Source organism: Leptodactylus fuscus, chromosome 2, assembly GCF_031893055.1.
Source record: "Leptodactylus fuscus isolate aLepFus1 chromosome 2, aLepFus1.hap2, whole genome shotgun sequence".
NCBI lineage: Eukaryota > Metazoa > Chordata > Amphibia > Anura > Leptodactylidae > Leptodactylus > Leptodactylus fuscus.
In genome coordinates this window covers 176,231,739-176,245,500 of record NC_134266.1, presented here as the reverse complement: position 1 = coordinate 176,245,500, position 13,762 = coordinate 176,231,739, and the positions used below count along the sequence as shown (strand labels likewise).

Genomic DNA, 13,762 nt, shown 5'->3' with positions numbered 1-13,762 from the left:
AAAGAGGAAAAAAAACTGTTTAGAGTGTACATTAGGAAATGTCAAGGAAAAGTAAACCACAGGTATTCATTCACTGTCAGATATATGGGTTAATATTTTAAAGGAGTCTGTCATGTCAAAATTGTTTCTCAAACAAAATATAGGCAGAAACTTTGCCTTTGTGGTCAAAAACCAATGTAAATGATCCTCTTGGATGGATATGCAAATCAGACTGCAGGTGCACTGGGGGCCAGTTTTTGCGCCCATTTGCTTCCTTTTAAAGCAGTTTAGTAAGTTGGGCATGTGGTGCATTTTATATTCTCTACCTGTCTAGTAAGTTTATAACTTTTTGCACAGCAGAATACTGTATTTATCCACTAGTCATCTGAGTGGAAGATGTGCGGCCTATCTACATGCTTTCTAAAGGATTGTGGTTTATCTGTTTAGCATAATTTAGAACGGGTTATTTTACTTACAATATGACAATTTCCTTAGAAGAATTGGGACCTAGTGCAAACTCCTGACAATTCAAGATCTTGAATCCATATCCTTCACAGGAATACCCACTGATTTCCATGCTTTTTATTGTGACTTGAAGCTGCCCAGTGTTCTCAACCTTGAATGTTCTCTTAAGAGTGAAGTTTGGTTCTCTGGGCTTTATTTCTAAATAAGCAGAAATATATTAAGCATAATAAAGTGAAAAATCCCAAATTTATAAAAGGCAAAAATAAAGTTTACACCTGCATACTGTGCATAGCAAATGGTATACAATTATGCCACAAGAGGAAGTGTCTCCATTTACAAGTTAATCTATTGCTTTTAGGCTGATATCCGCACCGGGGCAGATATACTACTTAATCCCAGCGGATACAGGCTGCAGTGGATACACACAAGTTATTAAGAAGGGATGGGGAGAGAGGGATAGTTATTGCAAAGTTTCTTATATTCACTGGAGGGACATTTTAAACTTCTTTATATTTCACTCCAAATCTCAGTGGGGCTTTTCTAAGCTTGCAGAGAGTCCCAGTGAATAGCAAAATATTATAGTTGAGCTCTGAGATATTTATATATTTTCTTGGTTAGCAATCACTTCAAGATCTCATGACATTTGTTGTATAAGTTTGGCATGAAGCGAGAAGAGACTGAAGCATATAGAAGTCAGCATGGCAAGGTGCCAGAAGAGGCAGAAGCATAACTTACTGTCCGAGCACTCTTTAAGAAAGGCTTCTGTAATTTTAAACCTTAAGGAGCTTCCTGGACCAGGGGTTTTCCCAGCAATCTTAATGTTCTCATTTGCTCCTTGCCCTTTCACTGTTATTACATCAATGATCGTTAAATTATTCCTGCAAGCAAAATATAAAAGCAAAATAGAATGACTTCTAAATCCATTAACAAGCGCCCAGCAGAACTGAATGACGACATGGAATAACACTGTATATACCCCGAAAAGCACCCGGGTATTTTACATGCAGAACTGAAACTAGAATCCTTTTTTGTAAACTATTAAAAGTTATCTGATGTACAGTCACCATTTCTAAGGAAAACGTCTCACCTCGCAGTTGGAGAATCTATTTACTGCTCTAACATAAGACATCATTTCTAGGAGGTTGCAACTTAGTAAAGCACAAAAACAACTGATGTTTATGATGTTCTAACAAATAATGCTGATTGTATGTACACATATTAAGGGTAGTTAGGAAAATAATCCATGGCAGAAAGATGAAGCTGAAATTCAGATTTATGTTGCACTCTGTCATGTGAATATGTGGATTAGCTCCATTATTCTGCACAGATTTCTTCCCCATAAATGCCACATTGACTTGCAATGTCTGTAAAATGCTAGTTAACTGTCAGCAGGTTGGTACAAATCTATGTCTCCTTCGTAAAGAAATACTCAAAGTGTGAACATGATCTAAGAATCATCCACTTTGTAAAATTTTGGGTAAAGGAAACAATGACCCTATACCAATACTATTCGTTTGACTGTATACTATCAACTTGTAAGGTTCACATTTACTTCAGCTCCTTGCCTAAGCTCAAAGTGTGCAACTGCACAGTAAATGTGACGCCTGAGCCGAGTTCTACTGAACATGTTCTTTAGTACATACTGCACTAAAAAGTCATTTCACTTGCAGTTTTAAAGAAGTATTCTCACCATACACATTCAGAGCAAATATTCCATGAACATCTGATAGGTGCAGTGCAGCACAGAAGTGAGACCTACATCAATCTTCAGAACAGAGGAGTCTTATTCTCATGTCCTGCCTGGTGCATTTCACTGTTTTCAGACCTACCCCAAAAGTGAATTGAGAGCCACACATGCATGGGCATTTCTCATTTCAAAGAAGTCACAGCACCAGACAGAACCCTTGTTCTGGACCTAGGTGCAGGTCTCAGGACAAGGAACTGTATTTATCAGACATTTATGCCACAACCTGCGGATATGCCAGATGTGTTTTAGATGAGAAAATTGCTTTAAAAAAAGGGAGTCTATCCTTGGCAAAATCAATTTTTAAATAAGCATAAATTCAAATAGCCTTGAAATTGGTCTAATCCAGCATACCTTTATTATGATCCTCTTTCCAGTGTTTTTTTCATAGATTAATTTTTATCCATATGTAAATTAGCTGCATTTAGCACACGGGGACTTATCCCTGTACTCAGAAACCACATCATCCAAATTTGAAGGCCTCCCCCTGGATAAATCAACACTACCTTCTAGTAAAGTCCTGCCTCCTCTTCCTCCTCTTAGCTGTGTCAATAGCAGCTTCTGATGTATGATCCAAATCTCGCGCATGCGCTGTACACACGAGCAATTTGGTTTCGGGCCGAGTATACGGCGCATGCTCCATGCACCATCTGTATTCACTGCATGCTCAGTAGTTTAAAGTCCATAAAACTACACGAGTGTGCTCGTCTTGCACATAATAAAGATGTTGGATGGAGCATGTGCTGTAGACAAGAGTACAGAGCATGTGCCAGATTTGCACACACATCAGAAGCAGCTATTGACACAGCTAAGAAGATGAGGAGGCATGATTTTACAAGAAGGGGGCGCTGAGTTACCCAGGCGGAAGTGCTGAAATTTGGAGGATACAGCTGCACTCGTTCCCTGTGTACGAGCTCATTTATATATGGATAAAACTATTTGAATCTATGCTTATTTAAAAATTGATTTTGCCAATGACAAACTCTCAAAGTTCATGTGATCACAAAATAAAAAAAAAAAGGGACTTGTCAGGTCTCCAGCAGGAGCTACAATGGTTGTGCCTTAGATCTAATGCAAGCAGAAAGACTGAATCACAGTATATTTCTCCTGACTTTATAAACTTACCTGACTATGAGTAATGACGATACAGTTTTATTAAGCACTGGAGTGAATCGAATGTTAACGTTTTTCTTCTCTCCAGGCTTAAGAATAATATTAAGAACTGACTGGCGTGATGATGGTCCTTCCACAAAACCTTGACTGCTCTGTACGGGTTGCACCTTTTAAAGTAGAAAAGAAAACAACAGAAAATGAAAACACTGCTTTCATTGACCAAGTAATTTGGCAAGAAAACGAGCATTCATGCCCTGGCAAATAAAAGATCATTTGGAAACAATGGACAGGTTTCATCAGCCTTACAGAATATTCTCTGCTGATGACTATCAGTTAAGAGTTCTGTTGTGCATTGTTACAATTTACTTCAAGTGACAAGTATTAAGACCTAAAGCACATGGCGGAGCAGTGTGCAGAAGGCTGTAGAGTAGTACATGGAGTCTCTAAGGTGTGTCACTGTGATACGGCCAATGTCCTTGAACCTTTTTCTAAAGAGAAAATGGCAGATTGTTAAACCAAAAAACTTCATGAAAGACAGAAGAAGAATAATCGCTTCTTTGGGCTAAGATCTCTTTATTGCATGGGACAAGGGGCCGAGGACAGACCAGAGATGATGTGTATCCACATGAATGAACACGTATTTTCAAGCAAGTAGCTTCATTTTTACAGCTGCAAATACAGACACAAGTATATGGAAAATATTATTCCACTCCTCAACCTCAGAAATAAACATGCTCTCCAACCCCATAAAAATAAAACTAATAGGGGTGGATATCCTTTTGATCTGGCATCAGTTTTCTCTATTCTTCCCGTTCAGCGCTTATGCATTAGTTAGCCGAGATAACTGTAGGCTAAATGGGTGTTAAACTAACAGCAAAGTGTATGAGATACTTAATAGCTAAAATTGACATTAAAATTAAATAGGTTTTCCAATGAAACCAGTTAACATATATAGGAGAAGGAATAACTAGCAGATCAGTGGGGGCCCAAACTCTCAGACAGCGGTAGGCAGGCCGCACACAAACCACTCCATTAAAGCCCATGGAAGTTCCAGGAGATAGCACACTTCAGCTATCTCCAGCACACCCACTTGTGATAAATGGAACCGTGAGCCCACTGCCCGAACACTGAAGTAAATAATTCTTGAATAATAAACATTATGTAATCTTTCATCATAAGAGATAAAGAATGTGATAAATTATTGGCTTTCCGCATACTTACATTTTTTCTGAATACTTTGAATTCAAGTGTCTTCAGATCTATATTTAGAGATTTACTAATATCGAACCTGAATTAAAGAGACAACATTGGAGAAGTAACTACAGGCACAATTTGCATAAAGATGTCAAAAGAGCAAGTTATGTCTAAGCCACTTTCACAACTTTTACTCATACTTTCAGGTTTACCAGAATAAGGAAATGTAATATGTATGCTATATTTTACATGGCCAGAATAGAACATGTACAAGAAATGACTATTATGTCTGTACAATTCATACACAGGAATCAGACTTCAGTAAGAACTGCCTACGTGCCAAAATAGTTAATAGCATCAAAACACAATTCACTGTTAGGAAAGTTCATTAATATGCTGTAACAAACTGAAAGACATCCTCAAGATTATAGCTAGACAATTTACTGAACTTTATACATCCGGAATGGACTGATGAAAAGTTACTACACATAAAAAGTGTTTATGAATCTTTAAGACAGTGTTTACGCTGAATAATAAAGTTCCAAACCAGGAAAACCCCTATTTTTTTAGCAACTTGAATTTCTAATGGAAATGTACTCTCTAAATTCCTGCTTCCTAAACTGTCCCAAACTCCTAGGGTGCGTCACGTAGAGGATGGGAAGGAGAAACAGTGACATTTATTAACTCTTGCCAGTCATCTGAAGGGCCCTGTGAGAAAGGTAGTCCAACCAGTGTTTCTTTAATAATGGAGCCTCTGCTGAACTAAACTACAGTTCCAAGAGGTCATAGCGGCAAGTGGTCACGAGCAATGGCTGTGGTGGGATGTGTTGTCCTGCAGCATGAGCAAGAGCCGTTAGAGCTGGTGTGAAGGCAAGAGGTATACAGCACTGTGAAAGGCAGGCACATTACAGCAGAATTTAGGATGAATACAGGTGAAAAGCAAAGCAGAGGCTGAATGCAGCTGTTTGGGGGTTTTTTTTTTTCAATCTTAGGCTGCATTCACACGGAATAACGCCGGCCGTAATTTGAGCTTATTTTTACAAGCGTAGAAATCCGAGGGTCGCGTTAACCTAGCATTTACGCTGCGTTTTTTTTACTACAAGCGCATACGCGGCGTTTTTTGCTCGCGTACACGCTCCACGTTTTTTAACGGAGCGTGTACGCGAGCAAAAAACCGCCGCGTATGCGCTCATAGTAAAAAAAACGCTGCGTGAATGCAACGTTAACGCGACCCTCGGATTTCTACACCTGTAAAAATAAGCTCAAATTACGCCCGGTGTTACTCCGTGTGAATGCAGCCTTAAGCTGAGGCCCCACGTTGCGGAAACAAAGGTTTTTTTTTTTTTTTGTTGCAGATTTTGTTGCGATTTTTGAGCCAAAGCCAGGAATGGATTGAGCAGAAGGTAGAAGTATAAGAACTTCATATAGATATATATATATATATATATATATATATATATATATATATATATATATATATATATATATATAGATATATATATATATACACACACACACACACATACATACACACACACATCACTCCTCTTGTAGCCATTCTTGGCTTTGGCTCAAGAAACCGCAACAAGATTTGCAACAAAAAAAGCTGTGTTTCCACAACGAGGGGCCTTACCCTTACATAGTTTTTTTTTTTTTTATTGAAGTGGCAGAGGTAGCACAGTAGAGGGAGGCCCAAACAAATTGTTACTCCAAAAAGGGTCCCGCTTTCAGAATGTTGGGGAACCAGTGCTCTAAATCATCTGGATATCACAGATTTCACACAAACAACTCTGCACTTACCTTTCTAATATCCTGTCTAGCACCAAAGAACTGTTAGCATAAAGTGCCAGTGGGAGGATCTGGACATTTACAGATACATCAGCAGGGTTCTCTAGTGCAATTTCTTCTTCCTGTTGCAAAATATCAGGATGCCATTCATTTTCTGTTGTATAATGTAACAGCTTATTCTTACTAAAATGTTTGTAATGTAAGTATATGACTCTTAAAAATAATTCTTGGTGCTCAGCACATTTCCAGTTTGACAAAGTTGAAAAGTTATTAGTCTAGTTATCTGTATTTTTATTGATAAAGAAAAAGATATAAAATTATGCTAACACTTTCCAGCTAGCCATGAAATAAACATGAGAAAATGGGGAGCATAAAATGGCTGCTTCACTTACCGAAGAGGAGTTGGTATTTGTTAGCGGAAAGTATATATGGCGAGATGAGCTGACAATAGATGGCCATATCAGCTCTGCTTTAACCTCAGAAAGGACATTTTTCTGAAGATCAGTGTCAACCTCAAACACAGCTTCAGGTCTGCAAATAAATCAGATGTTTGTTTCAGGATACATACTTAAAACATATTACATGAGCTGAAGCTTGCAAGCAAGTCGAAAACCTGGTCTATGAACTATAAATATGAAAAAAGATCCTGTTTTTGACAAATCCACCAAAAAATATGCGGGAGAAGAATTAATGCAGAAAAAATGTTCATGATCCTTTGTCCTTTTAACTACAGTATTTTCTTATTGCTTAGAAAACCAGCAAGACATCTGTTCAACACCAAGATACATCAACTACCCCTTAATATCCCTTTTATTCTATATGAAAAAACATCATATGAGCCCTACTTCAAATGAGAGACCTACATTACTAAATCTGTTCAATACTCTTAATACAACATTTTTTAACACAAATATTCTTAATAAAACACAAGGAACATTTGCCATCAATGCACACAATAAAGAGAAACATGGCTTCCAATTTTTTAAAGGGAAAACTGGAGAGTATTTATAGGTATTTACATATTAGAATTTTCACGGATTTGAGACCACTTCTTATAAAGATTTTCATAGTTATCCCAATCAGTGTCCCAAACATCCTCTTGCATTGCTACATGGTGTTGAGTCTTCATCTCATCTGGGGAGAGAAATTAAATGTCGGTTTATTATACATATTCAGTGTGTGTGTGCGTGCGCGTGTGTGTGCTATATATATATATATATATATATATATATATATATATATATATATATATATTTTTTTTTTTTTATTTATTACACACAAATAAATATATTGCTTGGCACAATTATCTCGTATCAATAGTTCTCATTTCAAATGAGCGTCCCTTTGACTCCACTAGAGTGAAAAATGTATAATAATCATTTGATCAATTGATAATGAACAATTTCGGGCTAGCTCACACATAAAAATCACCTGGCTTATTTTGGTCCTGAAAAAAACTACTTCCAAATTAGGAAGCGTTTTTTTTTTGTTTGTTTTTTTACCTTGAAGCGTTTTTTTTGTAGTGTTTTCTGGAGCAGTTTTTTGAAAAAAACCCCCCAAAAAAACGCTCTGCTTTTTTCGTCTCCCACTCACTTCTATTGCTTGCCTCAGGCGGAATCCGCCTGAAGAAAGGTCATGTCGCTTCTTTTTTCTGCTAGCAAAAAACTGCTAGCAGGAAAAAAAAAAAGCTAGCAGTCGCCATAGACCACCATTGTATGGAGGCAGATTTTGAGGCGAAATCTGCTGCCAAAATCTGCCTCATTGCCCCCGTGTGAACTAGCCCTTCAAGTCTTGGTTGGATTGCTCCTCTCTTTGGAAGCCAAGTCTTATCAGTAAACATCACTAGGTCTTTACTGTGTGGTAAATGCAACTGACCCCACATGTATTCCCCGACACGTAACAGGAAAGTAATAATAAATAAAACACTAATGCCAAGAGACCTACACACGTTTTATATTAGACAGCATGGTAAAGAGCAGGAGCAGCTTGATATATATTTTCTGGGAACATAGTCAATGAGGCTGAGCGCCACAGAGCTGCAGCAAAAAAGAGCTGTGGGAAAAATTGCGGGCAGCAACAAATTGCGTTTTTTCTTGCAATGTTTTTCAGAGAATGTCCACAGAGGTTTTCTGTGCGGACTTTCTACTTCCATTATACCTATAAGGAAACCACTGGGTTCCCATAGGTATAATTGACATACTGCGATTTCCAAACCCGCAACAGTTGCCGTGCATATTTTTCCGCAAGGTGTGGATGTGATTCACTAAAGCACCACATTTTTTTTCCGGCACGGCCAAACTGCGGTGTTTACGCTACGTGGGGTCCCAGCCTTAACTTGTCATTTATTTAAAATCTCTGTTCATTCTATGCTTAAAGAGCCTAATAGGTAGTCACATTCAGTGACAGACGACTTTCTCTACGAACAGTCAAGCAGGGAGGGGCAACCAATCAGAACAGACAGAGACACACACACACTATATATATATATATATATATATATATATATATATATATATATATATATATATATACACATATACACACACACACAAAATACCACCCACATATAGGACCACATATACTGTATATATAATCTGATGAGATCCCTTTAATAAATGTAACTGAATTGCTTCAAAATAATGGAAGCATAGCTACCTTCCCCACAAATATGACTTACTTTTTGATAAAAATGGAAGTCCAACATAACAGTGGTTACCACAATTTAAAGCAGCATCAAAATATATATTGGCTATCTGCAAAGAAAAGGAAAAAAAAATATTTAGGAAACAAAGCAAACTGCATCCAAACCAGTAACCCAGTATTCTATACAATGTATAGTGAATAGTGTTAAGCGAATAGTATTCGTCGAATACCTCGCTCCCATAGGAATGGGTGTTAGCGGCCGTCAAATATTCACTGCGCTTAACCCCTTGGTGTTTGGCCGTTTCCACACATTCCTAGAGGAGCGAGGTATTCGACAAATAGTTTTGAATACTATTTGCTCAACACTAATAGTGAACACAGGTTAACATAGTAAATGTGTTCCTTCTACTGTCTAATTTGGCAATTACTCTTCCTAAAACCATTTACTATTACTAGTAGGGCTGAGTGATTTACTCATATCACTTTTTTTGATCACCTTCCCCAGGCCTCAGCATATAACAATTCTGGGGTCTGAAGCTTCAGCTTCAGTTCAGATGGGCTCAGTGAGGTCTGCCTGACACCTACTCATACTTTAAAAAGCTACATTACCTAAATAATCGGCATTAATCGTAATCATAGTAATTTGACAGATAAATCACAATTTTAATCTAGTTCATCATCACCCAACCCCAGCTATACCTTTGATTTCTTCCCAGGCTCTAATTCATCTTTATTGCTCCTCAATCTCTTATAAAAAAATCTGACGTCCTCCGATAAGGAGCGTATTTGTTGTATTTTCACCTTCTGTGAGAAGGAACTCATAAGATTCAGACTCTGATGAACTAATTTTCCCTGTAACCAAAAGAAATGAGACAAATGAAATTGGATGGTTCTCTGACATACAGGTACTTGTGACATGGAATACTAGTCCAGGTGGTGGATGGATTAAGTACCCAGAACATCTTACCGGAAAGGAAGGTGGAAGAGTAATGTACTTTGGGGAGCAAGTTAATGATCCCACAGCAATCACAGCCTTCACAGGGACTGTCAATATCTGTAAAGACAAGACATTGCGTCGTCAAAATTATAAGTGCTTTGCATCAAATATTGTGGGTTTTCATTTTGAAGATTGTATAAAACAAGGTAAGCATTTGGCACAGCAAATTAATAGCTATAACTCGGCATAAGCTTGGAAGTTTTTGTTTTCTTTTGTTCAGAAGAATCTGGACACCTTTGTACTGCATGCAAGGATCCTCGTAGATAAGCTATGGATTTTAATAGCCACGATAAGAAGCTTGTAACTGCCCACTCACATCTGTATTGTGCCTTATGCATATAATAAAAGATACAAATCTGTTGCATTACAGATTCCAATGGGCCATAATGGGGATAAACATGTCAGAAGAAACTAGAACACAGTACCTCATAATCTGTGGTTATCTGGATGCCTCCATCATAGAATCCTTCAAGGTCTTTTGCGGTCAATGTCACACGAAACACTGCATAATAACCTGAAGTTAATATAACCTGGAAACATACAAAATCATCATGTAAAATTACTGGCATGAGATAAAGCCACTTACATCAGCATTTCAATAATTTTCAGTCCTTTTATACAAAAATAAATAAATAAAAATTAAAAACGCAAGTCAGTGGAAAGCAAGTAAAGGATTACTTACTGAAGTGCGGTCAGATGCAGTGGAATTTTCAATCTCTGGAAGGCTTGCTATTATGCTGCTCCTGTTTCCCCTTTCTGTTGCTAGAAGTTCTATGGCAAGACTGTCTCCAATGATATGCCAGCTTTTAATGGCCAACTAAAAAGAGCAAATATGTAGCCAGGTGTGATGAAAAAAAAACCTTACTTGTATGTATCATCAGTGTATTATATTGTTTACGTGTATACAAGTAGTGTTTGGGGCTATCCAGGAATGATTATCTTCTGGTGATCACAGTATGCTCTGCAGTTTTATTATCTATTATTATTTATTTTTTTCCCACTACGGCATTTACCGTAGAGGAAAAATATTTTTACAGATTTGTAGAGCGGGCGTTTTCGGACACAGGGATACCTAAGGTGTATGTGTTTCACAATGTTAGTTTTTATATGTGTTCTAGGGAAAGGGGGGTGATTTAAATTTTTAATACTTTCTTTTTTTTATTTATTTTTGCATTTATTAAACCCCTTAGGGGTCTTGAACCCCAGGGGATCTAATCACTTATGAAATGCATTACAATGCTAATTAGAGATGAGTGAACACTGTTCGGAACAGCACACTCACAGCACGCTCCCACAGAAATGAATGGAAGCGGCTGGCACGCTTCCATTCATTTCTATGGGAGCGTGCTGTTCGGATCGGCTGATCCGAACAGTGTTCGCTTCGGCTGATCCGAACAGTGTTCGCTTCGGCTGATCCGAACAGTGTTCGCTCATCTCTAATGCTAATGCATTGCAATACATTACAAAAATCGTCATTTCTTTTGCAGGCAGTAAAAACTGTGCTGAAAAACTCGGCTCATACTCGAGTATATACAGTACTTATGTTTGCAAAAATATAGATATAATTATGTTCATGGGAATACCCCTTTAACAACTGTCCCTAGCAGGAATCAGTCAATCATGGGTGGGTGGGGGGGGGGGGGAGTTGTAACAGGAATTTCTTCCTGAAAGAGGTCTTTTGTAGCCCAATTCCAAAATCGGTGGTGGGAACTTCATCTACAACCCATCTGCCTAGGGGGCCTTTGTTCTCACAGTGGTTCTGAGACTCATAGCAAGGTGAACTTGTGTAGTCTGTTCACAAGGTGTGGTAGTGAGGTGTTGGCTGTTGCTGAGACTGTGTCACTCCTCCTGTTACCAAGTATTGCCACACCCACTAGTACAAGAACACCATGAAGTTGTTAGTGAGCTTATGGAATCTGATCACAATATATACCAAGGACCTCATGTTCAGTTTTGTTAATATAGCCTGGAAGCAATAGGGCAAACATAATGTGGATGTGTGATTCACGTTCTGTTCTATCTAACATTGGTACAATTTCTGTAGAGCAAACCTGATCCTGTTGAAGGTGCAAATAAACATTTTGTTCCAAAATGTATGGTATATCACAACAGAGGGGGGGAAAAAACGCTTCCTTTGGAATCAAAATTTACAAAGAATTTCCCAACATAAAACCTTACAATCCTAGTCACAGGCACAAACTAATTTAACAAATATAAGGATGGCTGAAACAGAAATCGAATAAGAGGACTTACAGCAGAAAAGCCACAGCAATATAAGGCTACACTTACATCTAAATTTGCACTCGGGGGGATTTTCACAAGATCGTTGCCATTTTTTAGGAAAAAAGTCAGACTATGAAGAATATAAACTAGAAAATAAAAATTTTTACTTTTTTTGTATCTTACCTCTATGGGATTATTATTTAATAAAGCTATTAGAAGACTGCTCGATTCTGTTGCACTTAGGATACCAAATTCTAGAAACCGTTCTTCTGGTTTAGGAGGTAAAACAAAGTACTACAACAAAACGAAAATACGAGTTAGATCAGATCATGAAATAAAATAATAAAACACTGGCAATGTCATATGGATTGTTGTATGTTATACAGTATATAGATGCATGAATTAAGATCCAGATTCATACATTGCACTTGCTGCCCTATGATTCTTTACATTTTACAAACCTAACCATTCCTAAATATTTTTTACTGACCTTGACAATAAATCTTTTCTGACCAGACACTCTTGTGCTGTTCAATATATCACAATGAATCACTACCAGAAGCATTCATAAAAACTTAAGCACTAAACTGAATAGTGTCTCCCAAGTAATGAAACCCACTCACTATGCACAAGTGGTCCCACATAGATGACACATTGTTCTGAGGTCAAAACTTTGCATGCATGATATGCTAGTCATGGTTTCTGTCAACTATTAAATAAATCACCACCAAATACAAAAGGACATTGAAATCAGAATACTCACATCTAAAAAACCTGTGTATGCTCTTATAGGGAGGTGAAATTTTGACGCATTGGTGATAAGTAATATATTGCTGTCTATATGAACGGAAGATGTAGATGGTGTGAACGTTAATGAAAATATATATCTTGACTCCCCTGGAGAAATTAATACATTTGAACTGAAATTCTGGATCTGCATTGGAAAGAAAAATGAATTAAAATTAGACTTAAGTGCTATTAATGCACTATAAAACCTGAGAGCAATTCACTTAAAATAAGCACAGGAATTTCAACAAAGTTTGCATGAAAGTTAATAGTGCAGTCAGAGGTAAACCTTTATAATAAAAAAACGCTTCTTTCCTTCTCCCCTACAACTTTCCAACCCGCTCACTCAATCTGAATTTACTGTTAATATATAACTTTTTTGGCAACATTTTTGTTATTAAGAAATTTTGCAGCTTAATTTATTAACAAACTTTGGCTCTTTTCTGTGAAATCCTGCATCTCTTTATTCGCTCCCTTGCTTCTCACTGTATAAAGTGTAGGGGCTTTTGTGTAATAAAGAGAAAATGAGGGTGGGGATGAGGCACTTCTAACAGTTATCTCTGGGGCATTCTAAAATAAAGGAACTTGCTTCTGAGGATTCTTCTCTGTCATATGACACTGGAGTCGTAACTGTACTATTTTCAGAGAAATTCTTTTTATATACTGTAGTATTTTCAGAGAAATCGCTGGTTGAAAACACAGTCAGGATTGGGATATTTAGAAACAGCTGCTCCCAATCCTGACTGTGGTATATATCTGAACATAATATAAGTAGAACTGCACTTTATATACCCCTCTTTGATATGGCACCAGAAACAAGTTTCTATGTT

The 13,762-nt window shown here is 37.5% G+C and overlaps 1 protein-coding gene across 5 annotated transcripts in view; it reads right to left on the bottom strand.

Moving 5' to 3' along the window:
• TMEM131 (transmembrane protein 131) overlaps positions 1-13,762 on the bottom strand; it is a 121,498-nt gene that overhangs the window by 15,312 nt on the left and 92,424 nt on the right. For all 5 annotated transcript variants that reach the window (XM_075265169.1, XM_075265170.1, XM_075265171.1 and 2 more), the window contains 14 exons: positions 12,910-13,080; positions 12,330-12,440; positions 10,606-10,740; positions 10,349-10,453; positions 9,894-9,980; positions 9,626-9,778; positions 8,961-9,036; positions 7,303-7,417; positions 6,676-6,814; positions 6,296-6,405; positions 4,523-4,589; positions 3,314-3,468; positions 1,180-1,322; positions 456-642 (listed from right to left, as the gene is read on the bottom strand). In XM_075265169.1, the coding sequence (XP_075121270.1) occupies positions 456-642; positions 1,180-1,322; positions 3,314-3,468; positions 4,523-4,589; positions 6,296-6,405; positions 6,676-6,814; positions 7,303-7,417; positions 8,961-9,036; positions 9,626-9,778; positions 9,894-9,980; positions 10,349-10,453; positions 10,606-10,740; positions 12,330-12,440; positions 12,910-13,080 (1,754 nt within the window). The remainder of the gene's footprint in view (positions 1-455; positions 643-1,179; positions 1,323-3,313; positions 3,469-4,522; positions 4,590-6,295; positions 6,406-6,675; positions 6,815-7,302; positions 7,418-8,960; positions 9,037-9,625; positions 9,779-9,893; positions 9,981-10,348; positions 10,454-10,605; positions 10,741-12,329; positions 12,441-12,909; positions 13,081-13,762) is intronic.